The sequence below is a fragment of the Salvelinus fontinalis genome, chromosome 39 (genome assembly GCF_029448725.1).
Source record: "Salvelinus fontinalis isolate EN_2023a chromosome 39, ASM2944872v1, whole genome shotgun sequence".
Classification (NCBI taxonomy): domain Eukaryota; kingdom Metazoa; phylum Chordata; class Actinopteri; order Salmoniformes; family Salmonidae; genus Salvelinus; species Salvelinus fontinalis.
In genome coordinates this window covers 8385399-8408171 of record NC_074703.1, presented here as the reverse complement: position 1 = coordinate 8408171, position 22773 = coordinate 8385399, and the positions used below count along the sequence as shown (strand labels likewise).

The 22773-nt window shown below is 43.5% G+C and overlaps 1 protein-coding gene across 1 annotated transcript in view; it reads left to right on the top strand.

Annotated features, from left to right (window-relative positions):
- Positions 1–21257, top strand: part of si:dkey-159a18.1 (sortilin) — a 27143-nt gene extending 5886 nt beyond the window's left edge. Inside the window, exons 10-21 of the mRNA XM_055905660.1 lie at positions 4811–4871; positions 16067–16222; positions 16680–16780; positions 16898–16997; positions 17741–17915; positions 18373–18566; positions 19104–19296; positions 19554–19670; positions 19923–20049; positions 20457–20563; positions 20806–20926; positions 21148–21257. Coding sequence (XP_055761635.1) covers positions 4811–4871; positions 16067–16222; positions 16680–16780; positions 16898–16997; positions 17741–17915; positions 18373–18566; positions 19104–19296; positions 19554–19670; positions 19923–20049; positions 20457–20563; positions 20806–20926; positions 21148–21162 — 1467 coding nt within the window. The 3' untranslated portion in view covers positions 21163–21257. The remainder of the gene's footprint in view (positions 1–4810; positions 4872–16066; positions 16223–16679; positions 16781–16897; positions 16998–17740; positions 17916–18372; positions 18567–19103; positions 19297–19553; positions 19671–19922; positions 20050–20456; positions 20564–20805; positions 20927–21147) is intronic.
- The last annotated feature ends 1516 nt before the right edge of the window (positions 21258–22773 follow it).

Here is a 22773-nt window from a genome sequence, read left to right as displayed (position 1 = left end):
AAGCCTATCACTAGTGAATGATATATTATCAGTTGTGAATGATGCCCAGCTTGTGCAGTAAGTAAGGGAAGAAACAGTGCATGCCTTTTTTTGCGACTTTTTCAAATCATAGTCACACACACCTCATGTAGCCTAGCCCATAGGCCTATATGTTTTGATAATGTTTGTATCGCAACCAAAGGAGCCAAATAACTTCCTAAAATTAGGCATATTAATCCGCTCTGTAACTGGTATAGAGCCAAAATGGCATATATAAGCTGCATTGGGGAAGATAATGGGGAAGATAATTTTCACCATAAAAATGCACCTTTATAATACAGCATTGTATGCAAAATCACATTTGCCGTCACTTTCAAGGACAGTTTTCTCGCTAATTGATTGCATTTTGGAACGTTCGAACTTATCGCCTACTGCCGTGTGCGCATTGCTGCGCTTATAATGTGAAGAAATAGCCAAATAGTTTATCAACATTTTAAGCTAAACGTTCTGATCTGTTGCCTCCAATGCTTTTAAACGTATTTTTTTATGCGAGTGGCGCGGGGACAAAGACCAAAACAAACACGTATACAAAAACACAGGAATGTAACCCAAACAAAAGAGCGAGGTAAGACCTCTAAGAAATACACAGGACGAGACCCGCAGTACACTACACAGGGCGAGACCCGTAATAACAAATGCACAACAATACACAGGGCGAGACCCGTAATAACAAATACACAACATAACACGGGACGAGACCCGTAATAACAAGTGCACAATACAAGCAGCAGGAAAGCCGAAATAACAAAGAACAGGTACTCACAGACCAACGGACATGGGAACACTAACCGACAAGACAATGGTGAACAGAGGACACATATACAGTTGAAGTCGGAAGTTTACATACACCTTAGTCAAAAACATTTAAACTCAGTTTTTCACAATTCCTGACATTTAATCATAGTAACAATTCCCTGTCTTAGGTCAGTTAGGATCACCACTTTATTTTAAGAATGTGAAATGTCAGAATAATAGTAGAGAGAATGATTTATTTCAGATTAAATTTATTTAATCACATTCCCAGTGGGTCAGAAGTTTACATACACTCAATGAGTATTTGGTAGCATTGCCTTTAAACTGTTTAACTTGGATCAAATGTTTCGGATAGCCTTCCACAAGCTTCCCATAATAAGTTGGGTGAATTTTGGCCCATTCCTCCTGACAGAGCTGTTGTAACTGAGTCAGGTTTGTAGGCCTCCTTGCTCGCACACGCTTTTTCAGTTCTGCCCACACATTTTCTATAGGATTGAGGTCAGGGCTTTGTGATGGCCACTCCACTACCATGACTTTGTTGTCCTTAAGCCATTTTGCCACAACTTTAGAAGTATGCTTTGGGTCATTGTTCATTTGGAAGACCCATTTGCGACCAAGCTTTAACTTCCTGACTGTTGTCTTGAGATGTTGCTTCAATATATCCACATAATTTCCCCCCCTCGTGATGCCATCTATTTTGTGAAGTGCACCAGTGCCTCCTGCAGCAAAGCACCCCCACAACATGATGCTGCCACCCCCGTGCTTCACGGTTGGGATGGTGTTCTTCGGCTTGCAAGCCTCTCCCTTTTTCCTCCAAACATAACGATGGTCATTATGGCCAAACAGTTCTATTTTTGTTTCATCAGACCAGGGGACATTTCTCCAAAAGGTACGATCTTTGTCCCCATGTGCAGTTGCAAACTGTAGTCTGGCTTTTTTATGGAGGTTTTGGAGCAGTGGCTTCTTCCTTGCTGAGCGGCCTTTCAGGTTATGTCGATATAGGACTCGTTTTACTGTGGATATAGATACGTTTGTACCTGTTTCCTTCAGCATCTTCACAATGTCCTTTGCTGTTGTTCTGGGATTGATTTGCACTTTTCGCACCAAAGTACATTCATCTCTAGGAGACAGAATGCGTCTCCTTCCCGAGCTGTATGACGACTGCATGGTCCCATGGTGTTTATACTTGCATACTATTGTTTGTACAGATGAACGTGGTACCTTCAGGCGTTTGGAAATTGCTCCCAGGGATGAACCAGACTTGTGGAGGTCTACAATTTTTTTCTGAGGTCTTGGCTGATATCTTTTGATTTTCCCATTATGTCAAGCAAAGAGGCACTGAGTTTGAAGGTATGCCTTGAAATACATTCACAGGTACACCTCCAATTGACAAAAATTATGTCAATTAGTCTATCAGAAGCTTCTAAAGAATGACATCATTTTCTGGAATTTTCCAAGCTGATTAAAGGGCACAGTCAACTTATTGTATGTAATCTTCAGGGGAATTGGAATCAGGTGTGCGTAATGAGACAGTTCAGTGACGCCTAGAGGCCGGTGACGTAGACCTCCGGAATTGGTGCACGGAAGGGCAGCAGTACCGGGGGAATCTGTGACAGTACCCCCCTGACGCACTGCACCAGCAGCGGGATGACACCGGCCTCGAGGACGACCACAAGGACACGGTGCGTGTCGGTAAGTGTGCCAGTGGTGAAAATCCCTGGTCAGCGAAGCGTCCAGGATGTCCACCGCAGGAACACAGCACCGCTCCTCTGGGCAGTACCCCTCCCCTGACATGCATGCATTAGTAGCGGGACGACACCGGCCTCGAGGTGCGATGCGGGTCGGCCAGGGCCAGTTGCAGCTGCCAAAGTTGCGGCGGCAGCAGACGGGCCAGTTGCAGCAGCATCGGACGGGCCATTCCCTCTGTCTCCATTTAGGGTTGGTTATTCTGTCACGTCGTATAAACGATTGTTGACAGGCGCAGGAATAGGTCATCTTTTTTTTTAATACTCCACCCAAAAATACGAAGCCCAAAACAAACACACAAAAACACAGGGATGTAACCCAAACAAAAGAGCGAGGGAAAACCTGTAATAAATTCACGGGACCAGACCCGCAGTACACTACACGGGGCGAGATCCGTAATAACAAATCCACAACAATACACAGGACGAGACCCGTAATAACAAGAGCACAATACACACAGCACGAAAGCCGAAATAAGGCATAGGTACTCACAGACCAACGGACATGGGAACAATAACCCACAAGACAAAGGTGAACAGAGGACACATATATACAATTACTAATCAGGGGAATTGGAATCAGGTGTGCGTAATGAGACAGTATAATGACGCCTAGAGGCCGGTGACGTAGACCTCCGGTATTGGTACACGGAAGGGCAGCAGTACCGGGGAATCCGTGACATATGGGGGATAGTAGATTGACATAGGCTATTGTTCTGCTGTTTGTTAGGCCCACTCATCTTATTGGCTGATGAAAAGTAGTGGACAGTTCTAACATCTTCAATATGGGCTTGGGAATTCGGAGTTGCGTCCCCCGATGTGTTTGTCTTCATTCACTTGTATCCTACTTCTTAGCTGAAATGCCTGTGAGAAGGATGCGATCACGTGACGGGCATTGGATATTAAAAATGTAGATATCTGAGAGAACCATGTGAGTGAGAGGTGCTTCGGAGCACGGCAGCTGGGAGAGGGGAATTATAATAATTATTTTCAGCCAAATGGCCACTTTGGCCACAAAGGCATGGATTTTGGGGGGGGCATTACGTCCACACAAGGGGGATGCCGCCGGGAAATTTGAGGCCTGGTGAGAAAACTATCAAGTGCTTGTCAAATTGTGAATGAGAGACTGATGAAGTGTGTGTAGCTTGAACAAGAAACAAATAAGAGCTCATGCCTTTCATGCAACTATTTTTTTGATCAATATTAGAGTCACATCATACAGCCTTAGAATGTATAAAAAATCTGAACATATAGCCCAACGTTTGTGTCACAACTAAAGTTGCATAAATAACTCTAAATTAAGAATATAGGAGGAACAGTTTCTTTGTTAACCGCTCAACACAGAATAGCTGCATGTGCGCACTTCCTTTGATATCGTTTGGAGAAAAGATCCTTTCTATTTTATGAATCTATGTTCAATTGTATTCTTCATACTATAAAATAATACAATTAATAACGTTCATTAACCGTGAGACCGGCAGTTATTTGCTTGACAATCACCGGCTGACAAAATTTCATGACCGCCACAATCCTACCCTTGTCCATCTCTCCTTTTCCTCTGTACTGTTGTCTTCTTGTCCCTGTCTTCTCCTGTCTCTCTGTTCCCCCTCTCCCTCTGTCTCTGTCTCTCTATCTGTCCCTTTGTCATAAATTCATTTTAAAATATCTCAAAATTCCAGATCAGGGTGACAGCATTTCGTCAAGTACACGGTAAAGAATCTGTCACAACAATTGACAAGACATAGTACAGATTAAAAACCACATTGTGACAAAGTAACTACAAGATACAGTAACTGTCACCAAGGGTCTGGTCTAGAAGTTCTTGAAAGAGGAAGTAGGGGTTTGAAAGACATTTGGTCATATCAGGAGGAGACCGTTTGGCAACTTTCCATTACAACACATAACGTAACGACAGATGCACACACCTGGTCTAGCCACAGACAAAGACACACACACATACCATCCCCTGCTCTCCTCTCTCTCCCTCAACTCCCTCCCAAACTGTATCTTGCTGACGAGACAGAAACAAAGATATTCTCTTACGTTAACGGCTTAGAAATGGGAGAACACACACACACACACACACACACACACACACACACACACACACACACACACACACACACACACACACACACACAACACACACACACACGCAAGCATGCATACTCATGTAAGCAACTAATTGGGGGAGGCATTACAATAACCAAACAGTTGCACACACGTGTTAATGATTCATATTCTCACCTGTATACATGTGTGTGTGTTACCAGTTCTACTCGGTTCTGGATGGGGATGAGGACATGATCTTCATGCATGTGGACAATCCAGGAGGTACTGTAGAGGAAAGGAGTGAACGTCATCGCAACTCACTCAAACACACACATCTTACACACACTCTGTCACACGCACACACACTAGTCTCTGTTACTATCTCAATTTCTCTCCCTCTCTCTCTTTCACACATTCTAACTCACACACTCACACATGCTTTTCAAGTACAGACAAAGGACATATGAGCCACATGGATCCGTCTTTAGATTAAACATGAAAGTTTACTCATGTATTTTGCTCAGCACCGATCGTGTCTGAAACTGTACATCTCATCTAGATCTGTGGCTGTCTAAGCCTGCTAACCCTGATATGTCTGTCTCAGTTCTACTAACTCTAACCCTGAAATGTCTGTCTCAGTTCTACTAACCCTGATATGTCTGTCTCAGTTCTACTAACCCTGATATGTCTGTCTCAGTTCTACTAACCCTGATATGTCTGTCTCAGTCCTACTAACCCTGATATGTCTGTCTCAGTCCTACTAACCCTGATATGTCTGTCTCAGTTCTACTAACTCTAACCCTGAAATGTCTGTCTCAGTCCTACTAACCCTGATATGTCTGTCTCAGTTCTACTAACCCTGATATGTCTGTCTCAGTTCTACTAACCCTGATATGTCTGTCTCAGTTCTACTAACCCTGATATGTCTGTCTCAGTTCTACTAACCCTGATATGTCTGTCTCAGTTCTACTAACCCTGATATGTCTGCCTCAGTTCTACTAACCCTGATATGTCTGTCTCAGTTCTACTAACCCTGATATGTCCGTCTCAGTTCTACTAACCCTGATATGTCCGTCTCAGTTCTACTAACCCTGATATGTCTGTCTCAGTCCTACTAACCCTGATATGTCTGTCTCAGTCCTACTAACCCTGATATGTCTGTCTTAGTCCTACTAACCCTGATATGTCTGTCTCAGTCCTACAAACCCTGATATGTCTGTCTCAGTCCTACTAACCCTGATATGTCTGTCTCAGTTCTACTAACCCTGATATGTCTGTCTCAGTTCTACTAACCCTGATATGTCTGTCTCAGTTCTACTAACCCTGATATGTCTGTCTCAGTTCTACTAACCCTGATATGTCTGTCTCAGTCCTACTAACCCTGATATGTCTGTCTCAGTTCTACTAACCCTGATATGTCTGTCTCAGTCCTACTAACTCTGATATGTCTGTCTCAGTCCTACTAACTCTAACCCTGATATGTCTGTCTCAGTTCTACTAACCCTGATATGTCTGTCTTAGTCCTACTAACCCTGATATGTCTGTCTCAGTCCTACTAACCCTGATATGTCTGTCTCAGTTCTACTAACCCTGATATGTCCGTCTCAGTCCTACTAACTCTAACCCTGATATGTCTGTCTCAGTCCTACTAACCCTGATATGTCTGTCTCAGTTCTACTAACAATGATATGTCTGTCTCAGTCCTACTAACCCTGATATGTCTGTCTCAGTCCTACTAACCCTGATATGTCTGTCTCAGTCCTACTAACCCTGATATGTCTGTCTCAGTCCTACTAACCCTGATATGTCTGTCTCAGTCCTACTAACCCTGATATGTCTGTCTCAGTCCTACTAACCCTGATATGTCTGTCTCAGTCCTACTAACCCTGATATGTCTGTCTCAGTCCTACTAACCCTGATATGTCTGTCTCAGTCCTACTAACCCTGATATGTCTGTCTTAGTCCTACTAACCGTGATATGTCAGTCTCAGTCCTACTAACCATGATATGTCTGTCTTAGTCCTACTAACCCTGATATGTCTGTCTCAGTTCTACTAACCCTGATATGTCTGTCTCAGTCCTACTAACTCTAACCCTGATATGTCTGTCTCAGTTCTACTAACCCTGATATGTCTGTCTCAGTTCTACTAACAATGATATGTCTGTCTCAGTCGTACTAACCCTGATATGTCTGTCTCAGTCCTACTAACTCTAACCCTGATATGTCTGTCTCAGTCCTACTAACCCTGATATGTCTGTCTCAGTCCTACTAACCCTGATATGTCTGTCTCAGTCCTACTAACCCTGATATGTCTGTCTCAGTCCTACTAACCCTGATATGTCTGTCTCAGTCCTACTAACCCTGATATGTCTGTCTCAGTCCTACTAACTCTAACCCTGATATGTCTGTCTCAGTCCTACTAACCCTGATATGTCAGTCTCAGTCCTACTAACCCTGATATGTCTGTCTCAGTCCTACTAACTCTAACCCTGATATGTCTGTCTCAGTTCTACTACCCCTGATATGTCTGTCTCAGTTCTACTAACTCTGATATGTCTGTCTTAGTTCTACTAACCCTGATATGTCTGTCTCAGTCCTACTAACCCTGATATGTCTGTCTCAGTTCTACTAACTCTAACCCTGATATGTCTGTCTTAGTCCTACTAACCCTGATATGTCTGTCTCAGTCCTACTAACCCTGATATGTCTGTCTCAGTTCTACTAACAATGATATGTCTGTCTCAGTCCTACTAACCCTGATATGTCTGTCTCAGTTCTACTAACAATGATATGTCTGTCTCAGTCCTACTAACCCTGATATGTCTGTCTCAGTCCTACTAACCCTGATATGTCTGTCTCAGTCCTACTAACTCTAACCCTGATATGTCTGTCTCAGTCCTACTAACCCTGATATGTCTGTCTCAGTCCTACTAACTCTAATATGTCAGTCTCAGTCCTACTAACCCTGATATGTCTGTCTTAGTCCTACTAACCCTGATATGTCAGTCTCAGTCCTACTAACCCTGATATGTCTGTCTTAGTCCTACTAACCGTGATATGTCAGTCTCAGTCCTACTAACCATGATATGTCTGTCTTAGTCCTACTAACCCTGATATGTCTGTCTCAGTTCTACTAACCCTGATATGTCTGTCTCAGTCCTACTAACTCTAACCCTGATATGTCTGTCTCAGTTCTACTAACCCTGATATGTCTGTCTCAGTCCTACTAACTCTAACCCTGATATGTCTGTCTCAGTTCTACTAACAATGATATGTCTGTCTCAGTCCTACTAACCCTGATATGTCTGTCTCAGTCCTACTAACCCTGATATGTCTGTCTCAGTCCTACTAACTCTAACCCTGATATGTCTGTCTCAGTCCTACTAACCCTGATATGTCTGTCTCAGTCCTACTAACTCTAATATGTCAGTCTCAGTCCTACTAACCCTGATATGTCTGTCTTAGTCCTACTAACCCTGATATGTCAGTCTCAGTCCTACTAACCCTGATATGTCTGTCTTAGTCCTACTAACCGTGATATGTCAGTCTCAGTCCTACTAACCATGATATGTCTGTCTTAGTCCTACTAACCCTGATATGTCTGTCTCAGTTCTACTAACCCTGATATGTCTGTCTCAGTCCTACTAACTCTAACCCTGATATGTCTGTCTCAGTTCTACTAACCCTGATATGTCTGTCTCAGTCCTACTAACTCTAACCCTGATATGTCTGTCTCAGTTCTACTAACCCTGATATGTCTGTCTCAGTTCTACTAACCCTGATATGGCTGTCTCAGTTCTACTAACCCTGATATGTCTGTCTCAGTTCTACTAACCCTGATATGTCTGTCTCAGTCCTACTACCCCTGATATGTCTGTCTCTGTCCTACTAACCCGGATATGTCTGTCTTAGTCCTACTAACCCTGATATGTCAGTCTCAGTCCTACTAACCCTGATATGTCTGTCTCAGTTCTACTAACCCTGATATGTCTGTCTCAGTCCTACTAACCCTGATATGTCTGTCTTAGTTCTACTAACTCTAACCCTGATATGTCTGTCTCAGTCCTACTAACCCTGATATGTCTGTCTCAGTTCTACTAACTCTAACCCTGATATGTCTGTCTTAGTCCTACTAACCCTGATATGTCTGTCTCAGTCCTACTAACCCTGATATGTCTGTCTCAGTTCTACTAACAATGATATGTCTGTCTCAGTCCTACTAACCCTGATATGTCTGTCTCAGTTCTACTAACAATGATATGTCTGTCTCAGTCCTACTAACCCTGATATGTCTGTCTCAGTCCTACTAACCCTGATATGTCTGTCTCAGTCCTACTAACTCTAACCCTGATATGTCTGTCTCAGTCCTACTAACCCTGATATGTCTGTCTCAGTCCTACTAACTCTAATATGTCAGTCTCAGTCCTACTAACCCTGATATGTCTGTCTTAGTCCTACTAACCCTGATATGTCAGTCTCAGTCCTACTAACCCTGATATGTCTGTCTTAGTCCTACTAACCGTGATATGTCAGTCTCAGTCGTACTAACCATGATATGTCTGTCTTAGTCCTACTAACCCTGATATGTCTGTCTCAGTTCTACTAACCCTGATATGTCTGTCTCAGTCCTACTAACTCTAACCCTGATATGTCTGTCTCAGTTCTACTAACCCTGATATGTCTGTCTCAGTCCTACTAACTCTAACCCTGATATGTCTGTCTCAGTTCTACTAACCCTGATATGTCTGTCTCAGTTCTACTAACCCTGATATGTCTGTCTCAGTCCTACTAACCCTGATATGTCTGTCTCAGTCCTACTAACTCTAACCCTGATATGTCTGTCTCAGTCCTACTAACCCTGATATGTCTGTCTCAGTCCTACTAACTCTAATATGTCAGTCTCAGTCCTACTAACCCTGATATGTCTGTCTTAGTCCTACTAACCCTGATATGTCAGTCTCAGTCCTACTAACCCTGATATGTCTGTCTTAGTCCTACTAACCGTGATATGTCAGTCTCAGTCCTACTAACCATGATATGTCTGTCTTAGTCCTACTAACCCTGATATGTCTGTCTCACTTCTACTAACCCTGATATGTCTGTCTCAGTCCTACTAACTCTAACCCTGATATGTCTGTCTCAGTTCTACTAACCCTGATATGTCTGTCTCAGTCCTACTAACTCTAACCCTGATATGTCTGTCTCAGTTCTACTAACCCTGATATGTCTGTCTCAGTTCTACTAACCCTGATATGTCTGTCTCAGTCCTACTAACCCTGATATGTCTGTCTCAGTTCTACTAACCCTGATATGTCTGTCTCAGTTCTACTAACCCTGATATGTCTGTCTCGGTCCTACTACCCCTGATATGTCTGTCTCTGTCCTACTAACCCGGATATGTCTGTCTTAGTCCTACTAACCCTGATATGTCAGTCTCAGTCCTACTAACCCTGATATGTCTGTCTCAGTTCTACTAACCCTGATATGTCTGTCTCAGTCCTACTAACCCTGATATGTCTGTCTCAGTTCTACTAACTCTAACCCTGATATGTCTGTCTCAGTCCTACTAACCCTGATATGTCTGTCTCAGTTCTACTAACTCTAACCCTGATATGTCTGTCTCAGTCCTACTAACCCTGATATGTCTGTCTCAGTCCTACTAACCCTGATATGTCTGTCTTAGTCCTACTAACCCTGATATGTCTGTCTCAGTTCTACTAACCCTGATATGTCTGTCTCAGTCCTACTAACCCTGATATGTCTGTCTCAGTCCTACTAACCCTGATATGTCTGTCTCAGTTCTACTAACCCTGATATGTCCGTCTCAGTCCTACTAACCCTGATATGTCAGTCTCAGTCCTACTAACCCTGATATGTCTGTCTCAGTCCTACTAACTCTAACCCTGATATGTCCGTCTCAGTCCTACTAACCCTGATATATCTGTCTCAGTCCTACTAACCCTGATACGTCTGTCTCAGTTCTACTAACTCTAACCCTGATATGTCTGTCTTAGTCCTACTAACCCTGATATATCTGTCTCAGTTCTACTAACCCTGATATGTCTGTCTCAGTCCTACTAACCCTGATATGTCTGTCTCAATCCTACTAACCCTGATATGTCTGTCTCAGTCCTACTAACCCTGATATGTCTGTCTCAGTTCTACTAACTCTAACCCTGATATGTCTATCTCAGTTCTATTAACCCTGATATGTCTGTCTCAGTTCTACTAACCCTGATATGTCTGTCTCAGTCCTACTAACTCTAACCCTGATATGTCTGTCTCAGTCCTACTAACCCTGATATGTCAGTCTCAGTTCTACTAACCCTGATATGGCTGTCTCAGTTCTACTAACTCTAACCCTGATATGTCTGTCTCAGTCCTACTAACCCTGATATGTCTGTCTCAGTTCTACTAACTCTAACCCTGATATGTCTATCTCAGTTCTATTAACCCTGATATGTCTGTCTCAGTTCTACTAACAATGATATGTCTGTCTCAGTCCTACTAACTCTAACCCTGATATGTCTGTCTCAGTCCTACTAACCCTGATATGTCTGTCTCAGTCCTACTAACCCTGATATGGCTGTCTCAGTTCTACTAACAATGATATGTCTGTCTCAGTTCTACTAACCCTGATATGTCTGTCTCAGTCCTACTACCCCTGATATGTCTGTCTCTGTCCTACTAACCCTGATATGTCTGTCTCAGTCCTACTAACCCTGATATGTCTGTCTCAGTTCTACTAACCCTGATATGTCTGTCTCAGTTCTACTAACTCTAACCCTGAAATGTCTGTCTCAGTCCTACTAACCCTGATATGTCTGTCTCAGTTCTACTAACCCTGATATGGCTGTCTCAGTTCTACTAACCCTGATATGTCTGTCTCAGTTCTACTAACTCTAACCCTGATATGTCTGTCTCAGTTCTACTAACTCTAACCCTGATATGTCTGTCTCAGTTCTACTAACTCTAACCCTGATATGTCTGTCTCAGTTCTACTAACTCTAACCCTGAAATGTCTGTCTCAGTCCTACTAACCCTGATATGTCTGTCTCAGTTCTACTAACCCTGATATGGCTGTCTCAGTTCTACTAACCCTGAAATGTCTGTCTCAGTTCTACTAACTCTAACCCTGATATGTCTGTCTCAGTTCTACTAACTCTAACCCTGATATGTCTGTCTCAGTTCTACTAACTCTAACCCTGAAATGTCTGTCTCAGTCCTACTAACCCTGATATGTCTGTCTCAGTTCTACTAACCCTGATATGGCTGTCTCAGTTCTACTAACCCTGATATGTCTGTCTCAGTTCTACTAACTCTAACCCTGAAATGTCTGTCTCAGTCCTACTAACCCTGATATGTCTGTCTCAGTTCTACTAACCCTGATATGGCTGTCTCAGTTCTACTAACCCTGATATGTCTGTCTCAGTTCTACTAACTCTAACCCTGATATGTCTGTCTCAGTTCTACTAACCCTGATATGTCTGTCTCAGTCCTACTAACCCTGATATGTCTGTCTCAGTTCTACTAACCCTGATATGTCTGTCTCAGTTCTACTAACTCTAACCCTGATATGTCTGTCTCAGTTCTACTAACTCTAACCCTGATATGTCTGTCTCAGTTCTACTAACCCTGATATGTCTGTCTCAGTTCTACTAACTCTAACCCTGATATGTCTGTCTCAGTTCTACTAACCCTGATATGTCTGTCTCAGTTCTACTAACCCTGATATGGCTGTCTCAGTTCTACTAACTCTAACCCTGATATGTCTGTCTCAGTCCTACTAACTCTAACCCTGATATGTCTGTCTCAGTTCTACTAACCCTGATATGGCTGTCTCAGTTCTACTAACTCTAACCCTGATATGTCTGTCTCAGTTCTACTAACCCTGATATGTCTGTCTCAGTTCTACTAACCCTGATATGTCTGTCTCAGTTCTACTAACTCTAACCCTGATATGTCTGTCTCAGTCCTACTAACCCTGATATGTCTGTCTCAGTCCTACTAACCCTGATATGTCTGTCTCAGTTCTACTAACCCTGATATGTCTGTCTCAGTCCTACTAACTCTAACCCTGATATGTCTGTCTCAGTCCTACTAACCCTGATATGTCTGTCTCAGTTCTACTAACTCTAACCCTGATATGTCTGTCTCAGTTCTACTAACCCTGATATGTCTGTCTCAGTTCTACTAACTCTAACCCTGATATGTCTGTCTCAGTTCTACTAACTCTAACCCTGATATGTCTGTCTCAGTCCTACTAACCCTGATATGTCTGTCTCAGTTCTACTAACTCTAACCCTGATATGTCTGTCTCAGTTCTACTAACTCTAACCCTGATATGTCTGTCTCAGTTCTACTAACTCTAACCCTGATATGTCTGTCTCAGTCCTACTAACCCTGATATGTCTGTCTCAGTTCTACTAACTCTAACCCTGATATGTCTGTCTCAGTTCTACTAACTCTAACCCTGATATGTCTGTCTCAGTCCTACTAACCCTGATATGTCTGTCTCAGTTCTACTAACTCTAACCCTGATATGTCTGTCTCAGTTCTACTAACTCTAACCCTGATATGTCTGTCTCAGTTCTACTAACTCTAACCCTGATATGTCTGTCTCAGTCCTACTAACCCTGATATGTCTGTCTCAGTTCTACTAACTCTAACCCTGATATGTCTGTCTCAGTCCTACTAACCCTGATATGTCTGTCTCATTTCTACTAACTCTAACCCTGATATGTCTGTCTCAGTCCTACTAACCCTGATATGTCTGTCTCAGTTCTACTAACTCTAACCCTGATATGTCTGTCTCAGTTCTACTAACCCTGATATGTCTGTCTCAGTTCTACTAACTCTAACCCTGATATGTCTGTCTCAGTTCTACTAACCCTGATATGTCTGTCTCAGTTCTACTAACCCTGATATGTCTGTCTCAGTTCTACTAACCCTGATATGTCTGTCTCAGTTCTACTAACTCTAACCCTGATATGTCTGTCTCAGTTCTACTAACCCTGATATGGCTGTCTCAGTTCTACTAACTCTAACCCTGATATGTCTACCTCAGTTCTATTAACCCTGATATGTCTGTCTCAGTTCTACTAACCCTGATATGTCTGTCTCAGTTCTACTAACCCTGATATGTCTGTCTCAGTTCTACTAACCCTGATATGTCTGTCTCAGTTCTACTAACTCTAACCCTGATATGTCTGTCTCAGTTCTACTAACCCTGATATGGCTGTCTCAGTTCTACTAACTCTAACCCTGATATGTCTATCTCAGTTCTATTAACCCTGATATGTCTGTCTCAGTCCTACTAACCCTGATATGTCTGTCTCAGTCCTACTAACCCTGATATGTCTGTCTCAGTTCTACTAACCCTGATATGTCTATCTCAGTCCTACTAACCCTGATATGTCTGTCTCAGTCCTACTAACCCTGATATGTCTGTCTCAGTCCTACTAACCCTGATATGTCTGTGTCAGTCCTACTAACCCTGATATGTCTGTCTCAGTCCTACTAACCCTGATATGTCCGTCTCAGTTCTACTAACTCTAACCCTGATACGTCTGTCTCAGTCCTACTAACCCTGATATGTCTGTCTCAGTCCTACTAACCCTGATATGTCTGTCTCAGTTCTACTAACTATAACCCTGATATGTCTGTCTTAGTTCTACTACCCTGTTTGCTGCAATGGAAAAACTTGAGTTTGTTAGAGAGAAAGAGGAAAGACTGGTTTCACAAGTTCTCAGTATTGCTGACAAATAATCTGATCATACAGGCTGTGTGTGTGTGTGTCTTCTGCGTCAGTGCATGCTGTAGGTGTCTATGGTTGGAGGTCCGAGGCGTTTGTGCCATTCAGCTGAATGGAGGAGATAAGAAGGAGGGGTTTTATCTGAGTTTGGGAAGGTTAGAGGTAGACAGACACATTGATAGGCTAGAATAACAGCTGACACAGCTCTGGGCATCAGGGCACACACACACACACACACACACACACACACACACACACACACACACACACACACACACACACACACACACACACACACACACACACACACACACACACACACACACACACACACACACACACACACACACACACACACACACACACACACACACACACACACACACACACACACACACACACACACACACACACACACACACACACACACACACACACACACACACACACACACACACACACACACACACACACACACACACACACACACACACACACACACACACACACACACACACACACACACACACACACACACACACACACACACACACACACACACACACACACACACACACACACACACACACACACACACACACACACACACACACACACACACACACACACACACACACACACACACACACACACACACACACACACACACACACACACACACACACACACACACACACACACACACACACACACACACACACACACACACACACACACACACACACACACACACACACACACACACACACACACACACACACACACACACACACACACACACACACACACACACACACACACACACACACACACACACACACACACACACACACACACACACACACACACACACACACACACACACACACACACACACACACACACACACACACACACACACACACACACACACACACACACACACACACACACACACACACACACACACACACACACACACACACACACACACACACACACACACACACACACACACACACACACACACACACACACACACACACACACACACACACACACACACACACACACACACACACACACACACACACACACACACACACACACACACACACACACACACACACACACACACACACACACACACACACACACACACACACACACACACACACACACACACACACACACACACACACACACACACACACACACACACACACACACACACACACACACACACACACACACACACACACACACACACACACACACACACACACACACACACACACACACACACACACACACACACACACACACACACACACACACACACACACACACACACACACACAGCAACACATGGTACAAAGGGATTTTAAGGCCAGAAGGTCATATGCATACTATTTACCACTAAGTGCTGACGTAAGTTGTTTCCAACATCTTTGATGTCAGGAGTTTTCTTCACACCAGTTATTGATGTTTACGGCCCCCTATCGCTATGCCGACTCATAGAGGGCTGTGTCAGCACAGTTGGGTTTGTTCCCAAGCCTACAGAAGACACTCTATTTCTTCCATCTGTGTGTGTGTGTGTGTGTTGCCTCATGGGGTCGGGATAGAGTAGATGATAAATTACTATTCCTTCTATATTATACTGTTTGATTCTATTGACGTTCTATTCTATTGTACCATACTCTACTGTCTTCTATTCTCCAGAGGAAAGCTACTTTGGGACGGTGTACACGTCAGATGACCGGGGCATCCTGTACTCTAAGTCTCTAGAGCGCCACCTCTTTGGTGGGGAAGGGAAGAGCGACTTCACCAACGTCACCTCCATGAGAGGAGTGTACCTCACCAACGTACTGGAGGAGGGTACGCAGCTACGCATCAACACAATCTGGGTCGTATTCTTTAGGAACATTAACAGTCCGAAACGCGGAGGGACTCGTATAATCTACACCCGTCACAGCCAGAAGAGAACTGGCTACCCCTCAGAGCCTGGTTCCTCTCTAGGTTTCTTCCTAGATTCTAGTCCTTCTAAGGAGTTTTTCCTAGCCACTGTGCTTCTACATCTACATTATTTGCTCTTTGGGATTTTAGGCTGGGTTTCTGTTTAAGCACTTAGTGATAACTGACGATGTTAAAAGGGCTTTATGAATACATTTGATTGATTGATACCCGCACTTGTCCAATATAAAATGCATGTAGTTTGTAGGGGGGGTTTCAACTGGCTGATTGAAGTGTGAATGCATGTATTCTTTAGTGGGAAAAATCTGACAATTACTAATCCAAGCTAAAACGTTTTTTTCCTGGGTATTGTTTTTGATAGACGGCCGCATTCGGACAGTCATTTCATTTAACCAAGGGGGAGAGTGGACACTCCTCAACAAGCCCCAGAATGTTGAGTGTGGTGAGGATTCAAGAAATGATGTGAGACTTCATTCCCTCCTCTGACAATTCAGTGTGTTGAGTATGTTGATGCTTATTATATGATTGTGAACACTGGATTCTTGTGTGTGTGCATGTGCTTGTGTGTGTTTGTGACAGTGTAACTTGCACATCCACGGTGAGCACAGTCGCTACAACGGCATCACTCCCATGCTGCCTCTCTCTGACCCCACTGCCGTTGGCCTTGTCATCGCCCACGGTAACCAAACTGTCAATCATACATATCACAGACATGTTGCATTGTGATACTTCTGTATTACCGTAGTGTACAGGATGTTGTGCACTACATGTTGCATTGTGATACTTCTGTATTACCGTAGTGTACAGGATGTTGTGCACTACATGTTGCATTGTGATACTTCTGTATTACCGTAGTGTACAGGATGTTGTGCACTACATGTTGCATTGTGATACTTCTGTATTACCGTAGTGTACAGGATGTTGTGCACTACATGTTGCATTGTGATACTTCTGTATTACCGTAGTGTACAGGATGTTGTGCACTACATGTTGCATTGTGATACTTCTGTATTACCGTAGTGTTCATGATGTTGTGCACTACATTTAGCATTGTAGGGAATCTTGAATGGACTACACCGGAAATTCTTCTCCCCCTAATAATTCGGTCATCACCACAAAATAGCTGATCCCATATATAGTGCACTATATATGCCCGGTCCCAAATCGTTCCCTTACCATTTAATGTTTGCAGATCAGTAATGTGGGATCAGTATGGTGAAAGCTTCTCCACTACACTGGTTATCTCTATCCAGGCCCTTCAGGTCAGAAAACATTGGAGGGTTAGGGCTAAACGGAGGGGTAGGGAGAAATTTGGGACCGGATGACTGACAGATAGAACATGTTTTCGGACACATCCCCCACCCTCTAGCTGTCCCAGAATGTGTGTGACCTTTCTATGACCTCTGCACTTTGACTGGTCAGGCAGTGTGGGGGACTCCATCTCGTCAACACGGCCTGACGTGTACGTGTCAGAGGACGGGGGGTACAAGTGGAGGGGTTCCCTGAGGGGGCCCCATCACTACAGCATCCTGGACGCTGGGGGGCTCGTCGTGGCTGTGGAGGCCCACCCCATGGACGGCCAAATCAACACCATCAAGTACTGAACACCACACACACACACAGTCGGTGGCATGTAGAAAGATTGGGTGTAAGAAAGATGCTTTTTATTCGCACCCCCACCCATGGCATGCAAGTGACATCCTCTGAGTGTTGTGTGTGTGTGTGTGTCTGTGTTTGACTTTGGAGTGTGTGTGTGTGTCTATTCGCTCTTCTCTCCCTATGAAGTTATGGCTGTGAATGTGTCTAAGCAGTCCACTATCCGGTAACTCTGTATGTGTGTGTTTTAATTCTATGTACTTCATGCGTGTGTGTGTGTGCTTGCACGTTCACATTCAGATGTTTATACAGGGTCGTATTCATTAGGCACCAAACGAAAGAAAACAACCTTAACTTTGTCCAATAAGAAATGCTCGTTTTAGTTTTCCGTTGCAAAGCGTTTTGTGACTCTGTGCACGAATGAAAACGAACCTGTATGTCATTGTGCATCACCCCAGGTTCTCCACAGATGAGGGCCAGTGTTGGAAGGTGTACAACTTTACAGAGCAGCCCATCTTCTTCGCTGGCCTGACATCCGAGCCGGGCACCAAGACCATGAACATCAGCGTGTGGGGCTACCGGCCCGAGGACGACCACCAGCCCATGTGGGTGGTGGTCACCATTGACTTCCAGAGTCTCCTCACCAGAGAGTGTGGGTGAATCTCAATTGTATTTCCTTGATTCTTTGTGTCCTGTGTTTACTCGTCTCCTTGTCAAAACTCAGTGGAGGAGAATGTCTGAGGGGAGGAACCTTGGATCCTCCAATGCTTTTTGAGAAGGAGGTGAGGAGAGTGGTCAAGAGGAATCAAGGAAAGATGATTGAGATTCCCCCTGTGAGTCATTTGTTTGTTGTCAAATATAATATCCCCAAGGATCATAATCATTAAACCAACAACAGACATTTCACAAGGAATGAAACAGTAGCTAGCTTTCTATTGTGAGAATACCCAAAGAGTGTCGTCAAATATGTGGTTTCCATATGTTTGATGTGTTTGATACCATTCCATTTATTCCATTCCAGCTATTACAATGAGTTCGCCCTCCTATAGATCCTCCCACCAGCCACCTTTGGTGTGCACCCCTGTGGGTCACTAGGAACGAAATTGAACATACTGATATCGATAAATATATATTAAAATTGGCATGTCTCAATAGTCTCTCTCTATTGGTTAACGTTGGTTTCCTATAGGTGGTAACCAGGACTATGTTCAGTGGTTGGCCCATGCCACAGAGGGCGGGGACTTGGCCACAGAGGGGTGTGTCTTGGGCTACAAGGAGATCTTCAGGAGGCTGAGGAAGCTGTCCGTCTGCAGGAATGGACGGGACTACGTGGTGAGCAGGCAGAAAAGTCCCTGCCCCTGCACCAGAGAGGACTACCTATGGTAAGACACTGTCGGGTCCAGTCTAAACTTCTCTCCCTCTAGTCAGGGATACATTCAGATACAGGAAACCAGAAGTTGAGAGTTGTCCATTTAAAGGCACAATCTGTTGCTTAATTTTTAGTAAAAAAGCATTTTTTTCTCTAATTGTGCCTTTGAGGCAAAGGCAGAGTCAACGCAGACCCAAACATAACATTGCCAACAAGGCATTTACTGTGTCTGTGGTTGAAATGGCCTAACGTGTCTGTCCTTTCCAACAGTGACTATGGTTACTATCGTCATGAAAACAGCTCAGAGTGTATGAGACAACTGGACACTGCAGACCACGCCCTGGAGGTGTGTCTAAATGGAGAGGAGGAGGAGCTTAGGACGTCAGGGTAATTATGACACACACACTTTTATTATCCTTGTGGGGACCAAACAATTGATTCCCATTGAAAATCCTATTTTTCCTGACCCTAACCCTTAACCCCTAACCTTAACTCCTAAACCTAACTCCTAACCCTAAACTTAACCCCTAAGCCTAAAATAACCTTTTTCCTTGTGGGGACCGGCGAAATCTGGTCCCCAGGAAGATAGTCAAACCAAACACACACACACACAGTTCACCGTGTGGTCTCCATGTGTAGGTACCGTAAGGTTCCCAGTGATAAGTGTGAGGGAGGTTTCACTCCCCTGCGCAGAAAGGAAACAGTCAACAGGCATTGTGGGAACTCCAGTCAGCCCCCCACTGCCAGCCCATATTCTGAAACCCCGGTGAGTGTGACCTGTGTGTGTGCGTGTGCATCTGCGAGTTCTTGTGTGGGTCTCCTTTGAGTGTGTGTGTGCTTTTGTTATTGCTCACAGTGTGAAAGGTGTAACTTACCTGGGCATAATGTAACAGTGTTCTTCATTCTCGGGAGTCACACATTGTGAGTTGGGTTTTGTTCCAGCCCAGTACTAACACACCTGATTCAATCAATCAATGGCTTGATAACTGGTTGATGAGTTGAATCAGTTGTGTCAGCGGTGTGCTGGAACAAAACCCTACACACCCTCTGGGTACTTCCGCATCAGAAAATACAGCCCCACATATTAGATGATGCAATGTGTCACATGATAAAGGTTTATAGCGTTTAGAATATTATGACCAGAAATATGATAATGCTATGTCTGTATTTCAGAGAGAGAAGATGCTGTTGATTGTAGTTTGTGTTGGATTAGGGATTGTCATTCTGGTGGCTGTTGCCGCTGCTGTCTATACTGTAAGGAGAATGGTCTATGGAAATAGGTGAGCCACATACACATTTAGGCGCACGAGCATGCAAGTAAACACGCACACACACACACACACACACACACACACACACACACACACACACACACACACACACACACACACACACACACACACACACACACACACACACACACACACACACACAGCTCAGGTACAAGTGCACATTGAAATGCCTGCTTCCGTTCTGGTCCTAAATATTGACATGCCTTGTGGCTCTGCTCCGCCCCCTACAGGGCGCCAACATATCGCTTCTCTGTCCTGCAGCTTCAGGACGACGACTGCTCCATTGCCGCCGACCCAGAGAGTGTCGCCAGTAGCAACGGAACATCAGTCTTCCAAGTGGATTCAGATGATGTGAGTGTTATTAGCTTTAGCATGGTGGCTAAAGGCACTCAGGATTTTTAGGACATTTTGTGTGCACAGCAAAAGGCAAAATATGTGTGAACTTGTGCATTTAAGAGCAACGTTATGGTCATGTTGGTCCGTCAATTGTTTTAAATTTACAATGATCCATTTACAAGACGTAATGTGGAAAATATTGATAATTTCCCTCTGTTGTCCCCCCCGTTTTGTAGGATCTTATTCAATGAACAACATGAGATTAAATATCTTGACGATGATCTCCAGAGCTTGGCCATTTGGATGTATGGCATTCCACTTGTTGTATTACGTACCTGTTGCATCTCAATGGAAAGATGTATAGGGTTTGTAAGGAACAAATTGCAGATGTCATGTAGATGGTATGCAGATGTCCTAAGCTATTTATTGAGCGAAGAACACTTCCCACTGGACACGCACTGTTGAACCAACGTAGAATAGACGTTGAATTGAGTTTACTTCAAGTTTCACTGCTCTGTTTTTAAGTATTTCATGAATTAACAGTTTGTCTCTGATGATATTATTTATGTGTGGAACACTGTCTTCAACTTGCACAATTTTGTATGGCGCTTGCAACGCAATTGATAGTGGGTTCGATTCTCGATTTGGATAAATGCGTCTGCTAAATGGCCTATATTTATTATTATTGTTATTACCACTGTTCACTAGTCTGTATTTTGATGAGGCCCTGAATAATGTGCATTCCTTAAAAATCAACACAGTAATGTTAGAATAGCAATGTAATGGAAATAAAGTGCCTGATTACCTAAATTATTCTGTATTTACTCTGCAGGAACAATCAACTGTTATCTGTTATTTACTGTGAATTTATTCCTCATTTCTCTATTTCTTTATCTTTAACTCTGCATTGTTGGAAAAGGCCCCGTGAGTAAGCATTTCACTGTTAGTCTACACCCCTTGTTTATGAAGCATGTGACAAATAACATATGATTGATTTGACATGTAGAGTGGATCCACAGCAAGTAGAGATTACTATCGACTTGTTTTGTATTTGAATAGATTATCTTATGTTAGTCAGCACCTCACCTAAAGTGTCTATGTTCTTTAATTGTTTTACTTCCTAGATGGATTTTGTTTTGCCTTATTGGTTACCTGTACAATGCGCCTTATGGGCTAGGGCTACACCCGATGGCTTCCACTTGTTCTTTCTGGACAGGACCACCCACAAATGAAATCCCTGTTTGAATTCTTTAAAAGTGCATCATTCCTTCCTCGTTGATTAGAAATAATTGGAAAGGTAAAAGTCATGTGATGGTGCCCTTGCATTTACTTGTCCAATCTTGTAATAATAATCAATGATTGCCGGATGCAGGAGGAAGGATGCACTTTTCATTCAACTACTCTCCTCACACAAGAGAGCGCTGTGCAGCATATCCTCTCCCAAATGTTTTTTGTCAAATCTTGTGTCTATGCTTTGTCCCTCCTTTAGAGCTGATGTGACTTCGAGTGTGTGTCATGAACAACAGCACTAGCAACAAACGTGAAATTGGCTGTTTGTCTTCAAAATAAAAGTCCTCCATTGAAACTGATGCCAAAGGATGTAAATAGTGGAATTATGCCACAATTGGACTAGATACAAGGTTGTTTTATAATGTTGGTATATACATTTAACAAAAGAAAATTTAACACAAAACATAAAATTCAGTTGAAATCGCACTGTGGATGTATATAGACTTAAGAATTGCATAGGAGGCATGCTTAAATTGCAATGTACAGCCTTACCTATGGATCTTGCGTCCATGAAATGGGGTATCAGCCTACTCAGTGACACCTACAGATTACATTGCGTTAAGAGTTTACAC